The sequence below is a fragment of the Colletotrichum lupini genome, chromosome 10 (assembly GCF_023278565.1).
Source record: "Colletotrichum lupini chromosome 10, complete sequence".
NCBI classification, from domain to species: Eukaryota; Fungi; Ascomycota; class Sordariomycetes; order Glomerellales; family Glomerellaceae; genus Colletotrichum; species Colletotrichum lupini.
This window is the reverse complement of record NC_064673.1, coordinates 1810292-1824134: the sequence shown is the minus strand read 5'-3', so window position 1 is coordinate 1824134 and position 13843 is coordinate 1810292. Positions and strand designations below refer to the sequence as shown.

Below are 13843 nucleotides of genomic sequence, written 5' to 3'. Positions count from 1 at the left end.
GGGCTCGGCCGGGCTGTGTGAGGTACTGCGCTGTCGGTCGGCGGTGTGACGGCGGCGAAGGAAAGGTGAACAAGTGGCCGCGAGCGCGAGCTGTCTGGTTTGGGCCTTGCGCAACGGCGGGTGTGTCGACTGGAGTAGCGTATATGCAACTAGGTGAGGCAGTGCAAGTGCTTTTTTCCTCTCGGAAAAGTGGGAAGTAGAGCTGGAGGGTACGAGTGCGAGTCGTGTACGAATATCTGTAAGGTCCCTTGAGTCTTGACTCGGTTGTCGGATGACCTTAGTCAGCTCGAGATGGGACGGTTGATGGCTGAGCTCTCAGTTATGTCTGATGGTCGAGGTGTGAGACTCGGTGGTGAGAGTGAAAAAAGGTGTGAGAGATGGGAGGTGAGAAGAACGAGGGACGGTTTGGAAGAGAAGAAAGGGGAGCGAGGGAGCTTTAGCTAGTTCTTGGCCCCTGGATGGCACTAAGATGAAAATCGTCACGGTCCCATGGCGACCACAACATTAACCATACTCCGTACTCAATGAGAGGCGGGAGGAGAGACGAGTGAGAGACGGGAGATGAGAGAATGGCGTTGAATGGGCTGGGGGCGTTTCACAGTGGCAGGCTCTACGTCAGATCCAGCTGTGTGTAGTGCGTCCTACCTAACCTTACCTTATTTTGTTTGCATATGTACGGATACCACCTCACCAAAGGTAGTGACCACAGCAATGAGGTACCAATAGTAGGGAAGCGCCGTTGATTGCAGCCATCCACCGATGCGCAGACGCTAATTTCCCTGAATCGGCACCTTCCATTCTCATTTGAACATTTCTCATTCATCGTCCCTGCCCGATGCCACACATAAAGTGACCACGTAACGAAGGACATGAGAAGTAAGGAAAGTAGCAAGCGAATAGTAGCTTCTTTCTGTTTCTCACTCCTTCCCAATCTCAGGTAGAAGGTGATGAATAGCAAGTGCAACTGCTTGACGAGTGACTTCCCCAAATCCCCTTTCACGTCTGTAAAGCGGGGCAACGGGTCCCGTCCCTGCCAGTTGTAGCCCCCCTTTCCTCGGTGCCTTTTCAACTTCTCCCACTTCCCTTGCCATTTACACTAAGCCAATGCCCCGTCAGTGTTTATAGCCATTTCATCGAATAAACTCCCTGCGGATGAAATCCGTCCAATTGGGCCATCACGAACAAGCCATCCAAACAGCATCCAGACACATCTTGAGGACGTCGTTGATGTCGTCACAACCCCCGGTGACGTGCCGAGCCGACGCCACGCCTCTCGAGTCTCTCCCCGATCCTCCAATCCTACCCTGCACAGCAAAACAAGACACGACAGCACCAAATGCGCGCCCAAAACAAGCTTCTGCCAAGCCCCATTTTTGCCAAGCATCAGAACACAAGACTTGCCAAGGCGGTCACCAGTCGATCGCATCGTCTTGGCTATTGCTTCTTCATTCTCATCAGTCTGCGATTAGAAATTGTCTTTCGTTAATCGCCAGTCTGCCACTTTTCTCGAATCAAACTAGAAGGAGGTTCAAGACAAAGCAGATCAAGTCCACCTGCATACATGGAATCACCCGCTGAGTCGCATCATCGTCAGGTCAAATCCAATTCAGACTTTGAGTGTGGTATGTGGGGCGCACAATGACATCAGCCACCTGCACTCAATACCCAACTCAAATCGTTCCCCAGGCCAGCCACACCTTTCTTCCTTCTACCTCCGTAGTAGACTCGGGACTGTCTGACAGCCAGACCGCAACACCGCTTCAAATCAGGTAAAACCACCTCATACTTTCCCAATACCCCATCCGTGACAAGGGGTGGAACAGACAGTTAGACAGCTGGACCACCAGCTGCCACTTAACCTTTTGCCTCATTCAGGCACGCTCGCCCACCACACCAAGAATGACGGGTTCCAGACCAAGGTAGATCCCATCCCCATCCCAAACCTATCCGAGTCTTTGGGGCTCCTGGATATGTGTCCGGAGTGTGTGCTTGCTATGCGCCCGCCGCTCCCCTCCGGCATCTTCCACTCTCTGCTTCTGCATCCGTAATCTTGACCCGTTCGCGATTTCGAAATCGTTACACGCCCACAAAGGGAAATGCCCCGGTATCGAAATTAAACTTCACACAGCCCCCGTAAAGCCACACCTCGGTACGGAACCAACCCGCGCGGGAAGTGGTGTGTGGCTGGGGTACGGTACATCTCCCAGCCTGGAACGTACCGAAAGTCAATTGGCGTTGCCGACAAGCCACCTCCCGCTTCCCGAAAGTCACATGACGCCTTGTCGACGCCACCTAGCCGGTAATGAATTCTCCGAACCAGGCGCCTCATCGTGGCGCAGCTACACCTGCAGAGTGCATTTTCCAGATCCCAGGCCTTTGGTCTGCACAGCTGAGCCACACATCACCTGCGCAAACTGTCTGCACTTGATTCGGAAGCAATATTGCTCATCATATCATAAGGGGCGAAGAGCGTACTATCATGACGTTCTATAGCCCCCGGGTCTTTATGAATCGTGTTGTGGAATAAGAGATCGATCATCATAGAAGCCACTAGGTGAGATCATGACGCTGAAAGTGACTGGTGAGCGGGTGGCCTCCTTGCCCAACCACATCGCATGACTTACATGATGATCGTTCACTTTGGCAGAGTGATTACATAGCAATTGACTCTCAAAGTAAGATCAGAACCAATAGACTTCCTCAACAACAATGATGGTCGTGTAAGAGAACATGCAAGCCCCTCAATTGGGCAAATATAGACAGATATCGTGAGAGATCACTGTATCAACGCTAGTACTATGTTCATTAGCTTCATAATCATCTACACAGAAAGAACACCACTATACACTATCCACACAATCACATCACTCCCACTCCCACCCCCACCCTCACAGCATTCTTCCACCATCACTCCCTCTCCCTCTCCCTCTCTCTAACCTCCCTCCTAGGCCCCCCACCCCCCAACCCAAGCCCATCCTGCACACTCGCCCTCCTCAAAAACTGCATCCCCGCAGCCGGACTACTCATCAAGCTCCTCGGCCCCGGGCTCGGGCTTCCACCACCAATATGCAACCCCCGGAGCCCTTCCGGTCCACCTCCACCTCCACCTGCGCCTCCATACCCAAGCCCACCACCGCCGCCGCCAGAATGCAAATCTCCAAGAACACCCGCCGGCAGCCCCAACATCGATATACTCGCCTCCGGCACAGCCTCAAGCCCAACGACGGTAGGCCTCATCGCTCCGGGGGTAGTCATGGCCTGCGGCGGGCCCCGCTCCAGCGTCTCCTTGTAGAACGCCTCCAGCCCCGGCCCGTCGTTGCAAAACGCCTCGAGCTCCTTGAGGATCGGTATCGGGTCCACCGCGGCCGTTGTGTTTGCTGCCGATGACGCCGTCGCGCCAGAAGGCCCGCCAGACGCGCTAGAACTCGCTCTCATATCCGAGGCCCTCACCGCAGGCGACCCACCACCACCTCCGGCATAGAAAACGGGCTTCACCATCGGACTGCTCATCGGCGTCGGCTCCGGAATCCCAAAGGGCGTGTACGAGCCCACGGGTATAATCCTGCCCCCGCGCTCAACGACATTGTTCGTACCACCACCACTGCCGCCGGCGCTACTATTCGCCTCCCTCATATCCTTGAGCTCCTTATCCCGCGCCGTCCAGGCCCGATTACTAAAAAGCCGGTTGGCCAGCACAAGGAAATGTCCCTCGTCCGTAATCTCCGCCAGCAGCACCCCGGACCGGTGGATATACTGCGAATACTTGAAATCCGGCCGACCCCACGAGTACCTCACCTCGACGTCGCGCGGGAAATTCGACGCGGCCTCCATGTCGAGCACGAAATCGAATTTCCGCATCAGCACCTTTTGATAAAAGTGTTTTCCCGGCGCCGTCTGCGGCGAGAACGAGTTGGGCTCATAGTACGTCACCGGCTGTTGGCTCGGCGGCGGCACCGACAGCTTGATGAGGTACGGCCTCCTAAAAGGGTTCACCTCCGTGATAGAGCACGCCTCCTTGATGGGCACCTCGACCAGCCGCAGGCCGTACGTCGCCGCCTCGCGCGCCCAGCCCTCCACCACGTCCTCGATCAGCTTCGCCGTCACGTTCATCCAGTCGATGCGGATGTGGTAGCAGTTGTCCGGGTTGTGGAGGCGGTCGTAGTGCAGGTCGACGCGCTCGGGCCGGTACGACCGCTTCCGGTGGTCCACGTCGTATTTGATGACTTTGCTAAGGCAGACCTTGGGCACCTTTTTGTTGCTAAACATGACAGAGTATGCCGTCGGGGTGGTGGCGCCCGAGATGGGCGAGTTTTCCTCGTTGATAGACGTCGGCCGGGAAATCATGCCCGGCCGCGGCGAGTCGCGCGGGACGTTCTCTGACATGGGTGTCGAAGGCACCGAGACGTCGCGGCCCCGGCGCGAGTTGAACCAGCCGGGAGGGTGCGGTTTCGCGTACTCGGTGGCAATGGTGTAAAAGTACTGTCCGTCCCTGAACACGTGCCGGCGCTCAACGTGCTCAAACAGCCCGCCGCGGTCCTTCTTGTCGTCCGACGGCCGGTCGTACGTCTTGACCATGAGCATGTTTCCCAGCTGCTCTGCCTCCTCGCGGCTGTCCAGGTCCTCAAAGTTGTCCATGAGCCACGTCGTCATGTCGGACCCGATGAAGCAATTGTAGTGCAGCCGCAGATGCCACCGCCGGTTCTGCAGCTTGACGCCGCCGTTCTCGACAGGCTGCTGAATCGCCTCGGCCAGCGCCGAGAGGTTGAGATTAGACTTGCGAAAGTGCTCCCGGCTCGTGATGAGCTGTCCCTTGCGGTTCTCGCCCAGGCCCTCCACCAAAGGCAAGTTGTCGAGCTCGGCCGCGATGACGACGGACGGGTCTTCCGTCTTGTACACAATGTCCAGGGGGTTGGGATCGCGCTTCGACTTGGCCGTCTGGTATCTCCGCTCAAACGGCGGGATGTACCGGTACTTTTGCCATGATAATGAAAGCCGTCTGATACCCTCTAACCGCACCTCCTCGGCGTTGTCGCCGGCTTGATTCCTAGGCACCGCCGACGACCGCGACACCATGGGGATGAGCACGAACCGCGTCCGCCAGAACCTCAGGTTCTCAGTCATCTCATCGTGGTGGCCCGCAAGATACGAGTCAATGTAGTTCCAGTTCCTCTCGGGTTTCGGCGTCGAGATGTCAACCTCCTGCGTCCGATACCCGCTTTCCATCAACGTGCGGATCGCCGGCCTGTATAGCGGGCCGGAATTGGAGTTGCCCACCGTCAGCTCGGCCGGTTTGCGTATGTAGATATTGACCTCCACCTCCGTGCCATTAACACACGAAAGCTGGTGGATCGTGTTGCCCACCGAAAGGAAGATGCTCGTGCCGTCCTCCATCGCCTGGTCACGTGAGAAAATGTCGGCGATCCGCAGCAGCCTCTGCCCAAACGCTTTTGCGACGGACGGGCCAATGACTACTTGGAAGCCTTGTGAGAAACGGAGACTGATCAGTTCCCGTAGGAACTCCTCTCTTGATTTCGGCTCCTCGGTAAGCTCGTCATCGGCATTCTGTGCAATGACATACGGCTGTCTCTGGTACTCCGTGTCAAACTGTGATTTTGAAGGAAAGTACTCGGTCGTGAGCGGCACAGCGGCCGGACAGCACAGGGCCTTCCACTTCATGACCTTCATCTCCGAAGTCCGGGGGAAAACATGCTGCCACCTGCTGTAGAGCACCGTGTCGTCCACTTTGTTCCTGTCCGGGTTCGACGGGTTCAGCACCGTGAGCCAAGGCGAGATGGCCGTCGTCGGCGACAACGTGGACGGCAGTTCAGGCATAGCACCAGCGCGCAGCTTACTATTGAACATTTTCTGATTGTCTTCCTCTGCCCTGAACACGTGAGAGTTCCTCTGGTCGGGGTCCTCCCGGAAATGATCCTTGCGCGCCAGCGACGACGACGGCAGAACGGTCCCGTATCTATGCTGCTGGCCGACCGAGCTCTCGCCCCGCCGCGAGGATTTCATGTTGATGGGGATGCTCGGCGTCGAGGGCAAGTCTGTGAGGGTATCCCGCGAATCCGAACGGAACAGCTGCGGCGAGAACGAGGACATGGCCGTCGAAATACTCGGCTTGATGACCTGCGGCGACGACGGGCGCGGCATCGTCGACATGACCAGCGGCATCGTGGGGCTCGTCACGCTTTGCTCCGTTGAAGCCTTGACCGTCTCGAAGCTCGCCTCCGCCGCCACCACCTTGGGCGCCGCGATGCCGAAGCCCCGCAGGCCGAGACTGATCTGTCGCATAAATCTAGGAGGCTTGGACGGCGATGCTACAGACATCTTGCCCGCCACGCTGTGAGAATCGGGGGTCGTCGACGAGGAAGTGGAAGACGACGTCTGATGAGATGATGTCCCCGCCGCACCCGCGGATGGTGCCGCCGGGGGGTGGTTCGCAGCCTTCCTCGCAGCGGCCACAATCTCCGCCTTTTCACTATCGACAATGTTGACCGATAACTTGCGCCCCGCCGTGACGGCCGCGAGGCTCTGGTTCGGTACAATCTTTTTCTCGGGCAGCGACGTCCCAAACAGCCCAGCGTCCTCCATCAGCTGCCGCCTCGTCGTCTCCTCTAAGTCTCTTGAGGCTCTTGCCTGCGCAGGCCGCCGCGACCTCGGCAATCTCGCCCTAGTCTCGTCGTACTCCTGCAGCTGCTTCCACAGCGACTTCTCGCCCGGCTTCACGAGCCTGTCGGGCATGAACTTTTGGAACCCGTACACATGGTCCACGAGCGTGTCCTGGTGGCGCTTCAGGGGTATCATGGCGATCTCGTCTGTCCCGCTGAGCCGCGACCGTAGCGAGCTCTTAGACTCGGTCGTCGTCACAGGGAACAGCGGGTCAGCCTGAAGCGGTGTCGTCTCGATCTCGTTCGTCTCCAAGACGCTGCGCATCTGAAGATCATACATCCTGGCGCGAATAGCAAAGTCTTCGCTCTCATGGCCCTCCTTGTCCTCGGACACCGAGAGGGCGATGCCTTGATACGACAGCGCCTCTTCGGATGTCCCGGTCCAGTAGGAGACGTGCAGCCATTGTGGCACCGCATACGACCACTCGTCCTGCGGATTCGCAAGCCTGTCGATGCGGTGAGCGAGCTCTAGTCCCTTTGTCGGTGACAGCGACTCGGCCATCGACTGGTAACTGCCGATGATGGGCGTAGCCTGCTGCTTCGGCGTGCTCTCGCGGCTCCGTACGGATCTCGATCTCGACAGGCCGTGAGAGCCTTCCGAGGTCTGCGGGTTGCGGTACCGGAAGAGCGGGACGGAGTGGAGCGGCATCTTTGGCACGCAGATGAGGTCGATGCCGATTCCGTTGCCGACGAGGGCCTCGGTGGTCCGGCGCAGAGACTCGTATTCAACCTCGAATACGCCGGGCCCGGGACTAATGACCACAATCGAGATGCCCGTCCGCATGAGGTCGCGGTCCACATAGTCGTGCGCGAACTGTGACGAGGCGAGGTTGATGGCCTCGAGGAAGTTGCCGTACATGGCCAGCGACGACTCAGCCTTGACGCGGTTGGACGCGATGCCCTTGCCGCCGTTCTCCTCGGCCAGCGGCACGAACGCGCTGTTGGCCTTTTGGTGGTGCAGGCTAATGTCCCGCCGGAAGAAGTTGAACTCGCGCTTCAGCTGGTTGAGGATCGTCGTCCACTCCCCGCTCGCCATCTCACTGACAACGACACGGTAAAAGTCCTTGTACGGCCTGCGGTCGCCCGATATTTGCACACCTGTGTAGTAGTCCCCATGCAGCGTGCTGCTCGCCAGCTCCGTCGTCAGGCCCGTGTCGTATTCCACCCTCGCGAAGAGCACGATGCTCACGAGGTGCTTGGCCTTGAGCTTGGCCCATTTCTTGAACAGCGCCGGCAGGAAGCCGTTGACGACCTTGTTGAAGAGGATCTCGCCGGACCCCTCCGAGTCGAAATCCCACATCTCCCGCGCCATCTGGATGAACAGCACATACCGCGCAGACTCGCTCCGGAAAATCGGCCTCGTGTTCCTCGTGAAGAAGGCAGAGTGCGTCTTTCGCCCGTCCACGAATACCGCCGTGACCTGCGCTTTTATCGTGCCCATGAACAGTATCGACTGGCCCTTGTAGACTGTCCTTTCCGTAAGTTCGCCGATGGCCAGGCGCCACATGTCGGATCGCGAAAGGTACTGGTCCTTGAACGAGAGCTCAACGTGCGAGGCGGCCGTCGCGGGGTTGTCAGCATCCACCGGCGTCAAGAGTACCTGCGTGCCCTTTTTCATGCCAAAGGCATCTGCGATATGTTTGACAACGTAGATGTCGACGTTGGGCAAGCGGCTCTTGAGCTCCTTGGACATCTCCTTTGCGACGCAGAAGTACTTCTTCCCTAGCGTCGCTCCCTCGGGCGCCGCATCGCCTTGTCCCGCTCCCGCACCTGTGTTGTTCGCAGCATTCCCGCCGCGGGCCGTCGCATGGTCCTTTGTCGCAGTCTTATCGCCCTCGGTCTTGATCACGGTGATGGCCACGAGGCTCCCAGGTCTGACATCGCCCTTGATCACTTCCGGGCTCAGAAGCACCTCGTCGCGCGAGTATCCCTCGTTGACCCCGACGGTGCACCTCCGCTCAAGTCGGCGCTGTTTCACGGAGCTGGACGAGTTGTCGCCGCGGATGGTCGAGGCACTGGAGACGGTATCGGGAGATCGGGGCGAGTCGACGGACGATGTCGCTGAGGGCGGTTCGAGACTGCTTCGGCTGAACTGGCGGAGGTGGGAGGACCAGTTGGGTCCCTTGCGTAGAGAGGGTGCCGCACCGGCATTGCGAGGCATCGTGGGAGCAGAGCGTCTCGGTGGTGATGGTGTTAGTGGGGGAGGGGGGAGAGGGCTGCTTGTTGCGCGACGAGGGAGGGGCTCGTCAACGGTGGCCTGTGTGGAGGTTTCGCAGTAGCATTTCGTTGCTTGCGTTCAATTCTTCTGAGTCTATTCGTATGTTTCGTTGGTTATGGGATCGTGGACCTTGCGATTGGCTTCAATCGGCTGTAGTTGAAGCTCCCAGATTGACCGTAGTGGCATCGTCACAGGGTGCAGCTCCGTCGCGACGGCAGAATTGTGGCGCCGAGCTCTCACTACGCCACACCGCCTGCCGCTCTGGCTTAGACAATCCCCAGGTTTTCGACGCTCGCATCTCCCAGGGTCTCACCTGGTCTCAATTGAGCCTATCCAATGTGAGACCCACGGCCTGTCATCGTGTTAGCCGCACAGCACAATGCATTCCTTTTGAAGGGACTTCGCTTCTGTATCAGGCTCAGCTTGTGATTTTCAAGAATACTCTCAAATCAGAAGTTAATTGAACTAATAATACTCATCCAGTATTTAGAAACTTGAAATTGACTTGACTATTCGTGTAAGTCAAAACTACAAGAAATGGCCTCTTTCCAGGCTCCCCAACTCTGTTTATGTGACCTCGCTGCCTCAGAAGTCTTGATCGCGCTGACCTCTTTCGGTTTACCGTCACACGCTCTCGTACTAAAGCAGTCAGCCAAGTCAACTCAACACCATCCAGATATACAACGAAGCTTGTTCACCGTGAGCAACTGACAACCAACTTGTGACACCTTCAATCACCCCGAAGCAAACACTCTGATCCCCTTCCATTCCCGCCAAGGAGGTGCATCGCACAGTGACAACGCAGCTATCCGAATCGATGCCACTAAGTCAAGCGCCAACCTTTCTTCCTACTCGCCTTCCTCCAAAAGTCTCAATAAACATATTCCATGATCCCAGTATGAACAGGCGAAGTTGCGTATTATCTAAAACCTACGAGTCATCAGACCCAAACTTTGTTAATAGAACAGGAATAACTTCCGTGCTTCCGTTTCCTTCCCGTGCCTGTATGTGCCAACCCAGGCCGGGACAGAGACACCTTTCTCGTGTCTGTGTGTGTCCCGAGTCTTGGGGAAATGACCCGGCTGTACGAGACTCTCATCCGTCGTCTCTTGTGGCTGTACGACCGCTGTCCAAAGCTCTCTTCCGTTGATGGAAAACAAAAAGATCTTGACTATAGCGTGACTTAATAATATCCGCCTTACGCATGTCGACGCTTCCTCCTCCTTTTTGTCCTTGTTGAAGTTCAAATCAAATCTTTGTAGTGGCTCCACGATAACTTTTCCCGGACGTGGAAAAGCCCGACGAGTATGTCTCGCTTCAAGATCAACAGAAAGCGCCGTATAATCGCCGCAATAGCGATATATGGCGGCTTCTTCATCGCAGAGCTGGTCGTCGGGTACCGCACAAAGTCTCTCGCTCTTATAGCAGACGCCTTTCACTACGTAAGACGGCGAAAGCCAATCCCCCTATTTCTTAATGTTAGTTCAGTCGGTGTATCTGACAAACGATCTAGATGAACGACCTGATAGGGTTCGCCGTCGCCTTGATAGCCTTGGTAGTAAGTCCTCCTTCTAAAAACCTGACCAAGCCGTACTTGGCCTGGAGACTGATATACCAAAAAGGTCTCAGAGAGGAAAACCCCTCCGCCTAAATCCCTACCCTTTGGCTGGAATCGCGCCCAGGTGCTGGGAGCCTTCTTCAACGGCGTGTTTCTGCTTGCGTTGGGTGTCAGCATCCTCCTCCAAGCGATTGAGAGATTCACTCAACTTCCAAGTGAGTCTTGGGCCTTTCTTGCCCGCCAGTCCTGATGGGCTTGGCCTTCGGCAAACGATAGCAACGAGCTCAAAACTGTTGACAAACATTCACAGATCTCAAAGACCCAATACTGATTCTGATCATGGGCTGCATCGGCCTCGGGCTCAACATGATAGTCCTAGGTTTCCTCCACGGTCAGCTAAATCTTCAACCAAGCCGTCTACAACGAATCTGAACCCAAGACACAGAACCACATCATCAGGAACATACCCGAGAAACCACACACCCCGCCGAGGAGTCAAGAGACCCCCTTTCGCCCACCAATACGCCTATACCAACAACATCATCTCCCAAGCACCACAACCACACCCACACCCACAACATCAACATGCTAGGCGTCCTCCTCCACGTCCTAACCGACGCCCTGAACAACCTCTCCGTCATAATCGCCGCCCTCATCATCTGGAAATCTCCCTCCCCCAACCGCTTCTACGCCGACCCGGCAATCGGCATCTTCATCGCCCTGACAATCACGCTCTCCGCTGTGCCCCTCTGCCGGCGCGCAGGACAGATCCTGATGGAGAGCGTGCCTGCGGGCGTTGACGTGGAGTTTGTCCGGGGGGAGATGCTAAAGGTAAGGTAGTTTCCCCTTTCCATATCATTATGTATTTTACCCGCCTTATACCCCAAAGATTTAGAGATAGGCGGCACAAAATGCGTGCATTTATCTTAACGTGTGGGGATGTGGATGTGGATGTTGGAAGCAGGCGATATGGAAAGAGCAAAACGGAAAAGACTGACAATACGTCCTCAGGTCCCCAGGGTCCAAGAAGTTTCAAACTTACTCGTCTGGCAACTAGACCAGACAACAACCCTCGCAACCGCACACGTCACCATAACGGAAGACAGCATCAGCAGCTTCGCGTCTACAGCCGATGCTATTGACTCAAGATTACGACAATTCGGGATCCGCTCCGTCGCACTGCATCCTACCACCACACAGCAACGACCGCACCACGAAGTCCAGGAAGGAATGAAGATATCTTGATACTCAATGTTTCAAGGTAACGTATAGAGCTGAAAGCAGCTAGCTTCCTACAACCAGTGAAATGTTGCTTCAAGGCCATGGGAAGCTGTGGACTGGACTGGAATGCGTACGCCAGTCATCTATCCTCCTCTAAGATTTCATATCATTGGCCAGGAATCATCTTTGCACGATCGAGTACAACTCCCCATAAGCCTCACCAAAAGAAACCACCCAATTCAAACCACATTCGAATGATGACAAAAAAAAAAAAAGCCACGCCCGCAAAACGCTGGAAAGTAAGACTGCTGCCTGTATGCATACAACCTCCCACCTCCGTCACACAACGGAGGAACCGTCATCGTCACATCAGAATACTGAACCCACCCCCCAAGATGATGTGAGAAAAGAAAAGAAAAGCCTTACCACCTTTCCAACTCCCAAAAAGAAATCTTGGCACAGCCTCATATGTAGGGACCTCTTACCACCACATCATATCAAATCAAATCAGATCAACTAAGATGGGTCCTACTGCTGAAGAATCGATACGACCACGTCCTTCCGGGCAAGGTCACATCGTTAGTCCCTCCGTGCCGCCTCTTTGCCTCGCAAGTATAAGTAAGAAGAAAACCCCCCCCCCGTCCGACTCGTCGTCCAGCCAGTCCGAGTAACAAGACATGGATAACATCATCACAGTGTCTCCTCTCACCGAATGATTGGTCATGTCCGGGGGCCCAGTGAACAGAGTCACAAAACGGAGACGTGTAAGACCAGGGTAGTAATAGCAAAAACGGCACAGGCAAAAAAAGCTACGTCTTTGAGCGGAAGTGCCTCACCTCACTCAGCTGGCGTTTTGCAGTCGCCATTCCCAAGTCCAAGACGAAAGAAAGGCGAACCAGCTTACAGAATCTGATAGAGTACCTCATCGAAGATTCCAAGGACACCAAGCTGAGCTGAAAAGGAAGGACAAAACATCTACCCACCTGACCACGCCATCCACCACATAGCATTACTTGACTAGGGCGGCGTGGGGATGTGTCAAACTCGATGAACAATCACGTTGAAAACACATTGGTCATCGCCATGCTGCAATGCTATCGCCTCATCACTAGCGCTATCTCTCACCGTGGAGATTGAATTGATATCGCCGTCCCGATACCGTGGTAAGCGGTAAGCCTGGTCTCCTCTGCGGGGGACGGGAACCCGCCCCTCGGACGCCCCCGAAATGGCGTGGGGGGAGGGAACCAACAAATCTGCCGAAAAGTGGGATGATTGCATCCATGACATTGATCCAGAGGAGGGAAACGTTGCAGAATAATGCTGCATTTTCCCAAACTGCAGAATTGCAGAACCGAGATCGACCTTAGCGGCAATGGTTCCTTGGAACGATGCGAATCCATGGATCCGAGGTGTCCTCGGTTGCTACATTCCCACCTACGAGCCTGTATGTGTACGGTGCAAGTGGCTAGGGAACCGAAATCATAGGCTGGACACTTCCAAGGTCAGCAAAAGTGCCGGTGTGTCCTGCACCCTCACATCGGCCTCGAGCTATAGCGCCGCACCCCGGGCCGAGTACAACGGGACAGTCCGTTGCTGACATCCATCCAGTACCTTTCGATTCCTATGAGTCAAAGATTAGTGCGTAAGTCTGTTTGGTTGGGCACACGAGAGGAAGCGAGAGTGCGACAGAGGAACAATAATGTGTGGCCCTATCAGCCTTTCGGCTGCGCTAATCCTAGGCATGCAGAAGCCGACCGCCTGTTGCCTACGTCCCGATCATGGCCGCTCTTCAAACTTGTGTGAGCGCGAGATATGTTAGCTCCAAAAGCCGTTGTGATAACCGTCGGGAACGCTACCATGATCCATGGCTGCTGACATCCCTAGGCATGTAACCGACATGCCACTTTGAGGAAGATCGTCGCCATTACCGCCGTGTGTAAGCCGGGCTGGCCCGGCCCGTGGACTGAACTGACGGGGAAAACCGAGCCGGACAATGATACCTATTGGCAAGCAAGAAGGATGGTGGGAGCTGGCCGTCGGTCTCCAAAAAGGCAAGGTTGGAGAAATCATCGGAATTATCAGGGACAAACCATCGACCGTTGAGACACGGGACGATGGTCGGTTGTTGCCGGTAGGTGTGGCGAACACTATGCGATAGATGCATGGAAGGTA

The 13843-nt window shown here is 55.7% G+C and overlaps 4 protein-coding genes across 4 annotated transcripts; 2 read left to right on the top strand and 2 right to left on the bottom strand.

Annotated features, from left to right (window-relative positions):
* Positions 1-2907: 2907 nt before the first annotated feature.
* Positions 2908-8835, bottom strand: CLUP02_17712 (domain found in Dishevelled; the record flags this gene model as incomplete). The annotated part of the gene is made up of 1 exon (XM_049296618.1): positions 2908-8835. The coding sequence occupies one exon, from the start codon at positions 8833-8835 to the stop codon at positions 2908-2910; it is 5928 nt and encodes a 1975-aa protein (XP_049137842.1).
* A 1364-nt stretch (positions 8836-10199) lies between these two features.
* CLUP02_17711 (cation diffusion facilitator family transporter) lies at positions 10200-11695 on the top strand (the record flags this gene model as incomplete). The annotated part of the gene is made up of 6 exons (XM_049296617.1): positions 10200-10334; positions 10406-10450; positions 10515-10665; positions 10761-10841; positions 10923-11281; positions 11462-11695. The coding sequence occupies 6 exons, from the start codon at positions 10200-10202 to the stop codon at positions 11693-11695; spliced, it is 1005 nt and encodes a 334-aa protein (XP_049137841.1).
* A 1031-nt stretch (positions 11696-12726) lies between these two features.
* On the bottom strand, positions 12727-12997 carry CLUP02_17710 (uncharacterized protein; the record flags this gene model as incomplete). Its single annotated transcript, XM_049296616.1, has 2 exons — positions 12727-12765; positions 12797-12997. 2 exons carry the CDS (start codon positions 12995-12997, stop codon positions 12727-12729), a joined length of 240 nt encoding a protein of 79 aa, XP_049137840.1.
* A 46-nt stretch (positions 12998-13043) lies between these two features.
* CLUP02_17709 (uncharacterized protein) lies at positions 13044-13829 on the top strand (the record flags this gene model as incomplete). Its single annotated transcript, XM_049296615.1, has 5 exons — positions 13044-13188; positions 13280-13313; positions 13419-13470; positions 13556-13603; positions 13683-13829. 5 exons carry the CDS (start codon positions 13044-13046, stop codon positions 13827-13829), a joined length of 426 nt encoding a protein of 141 aa, XP_049137839.1.
* Positions 13830-13843: the final 14 nt, after the last annotated feature.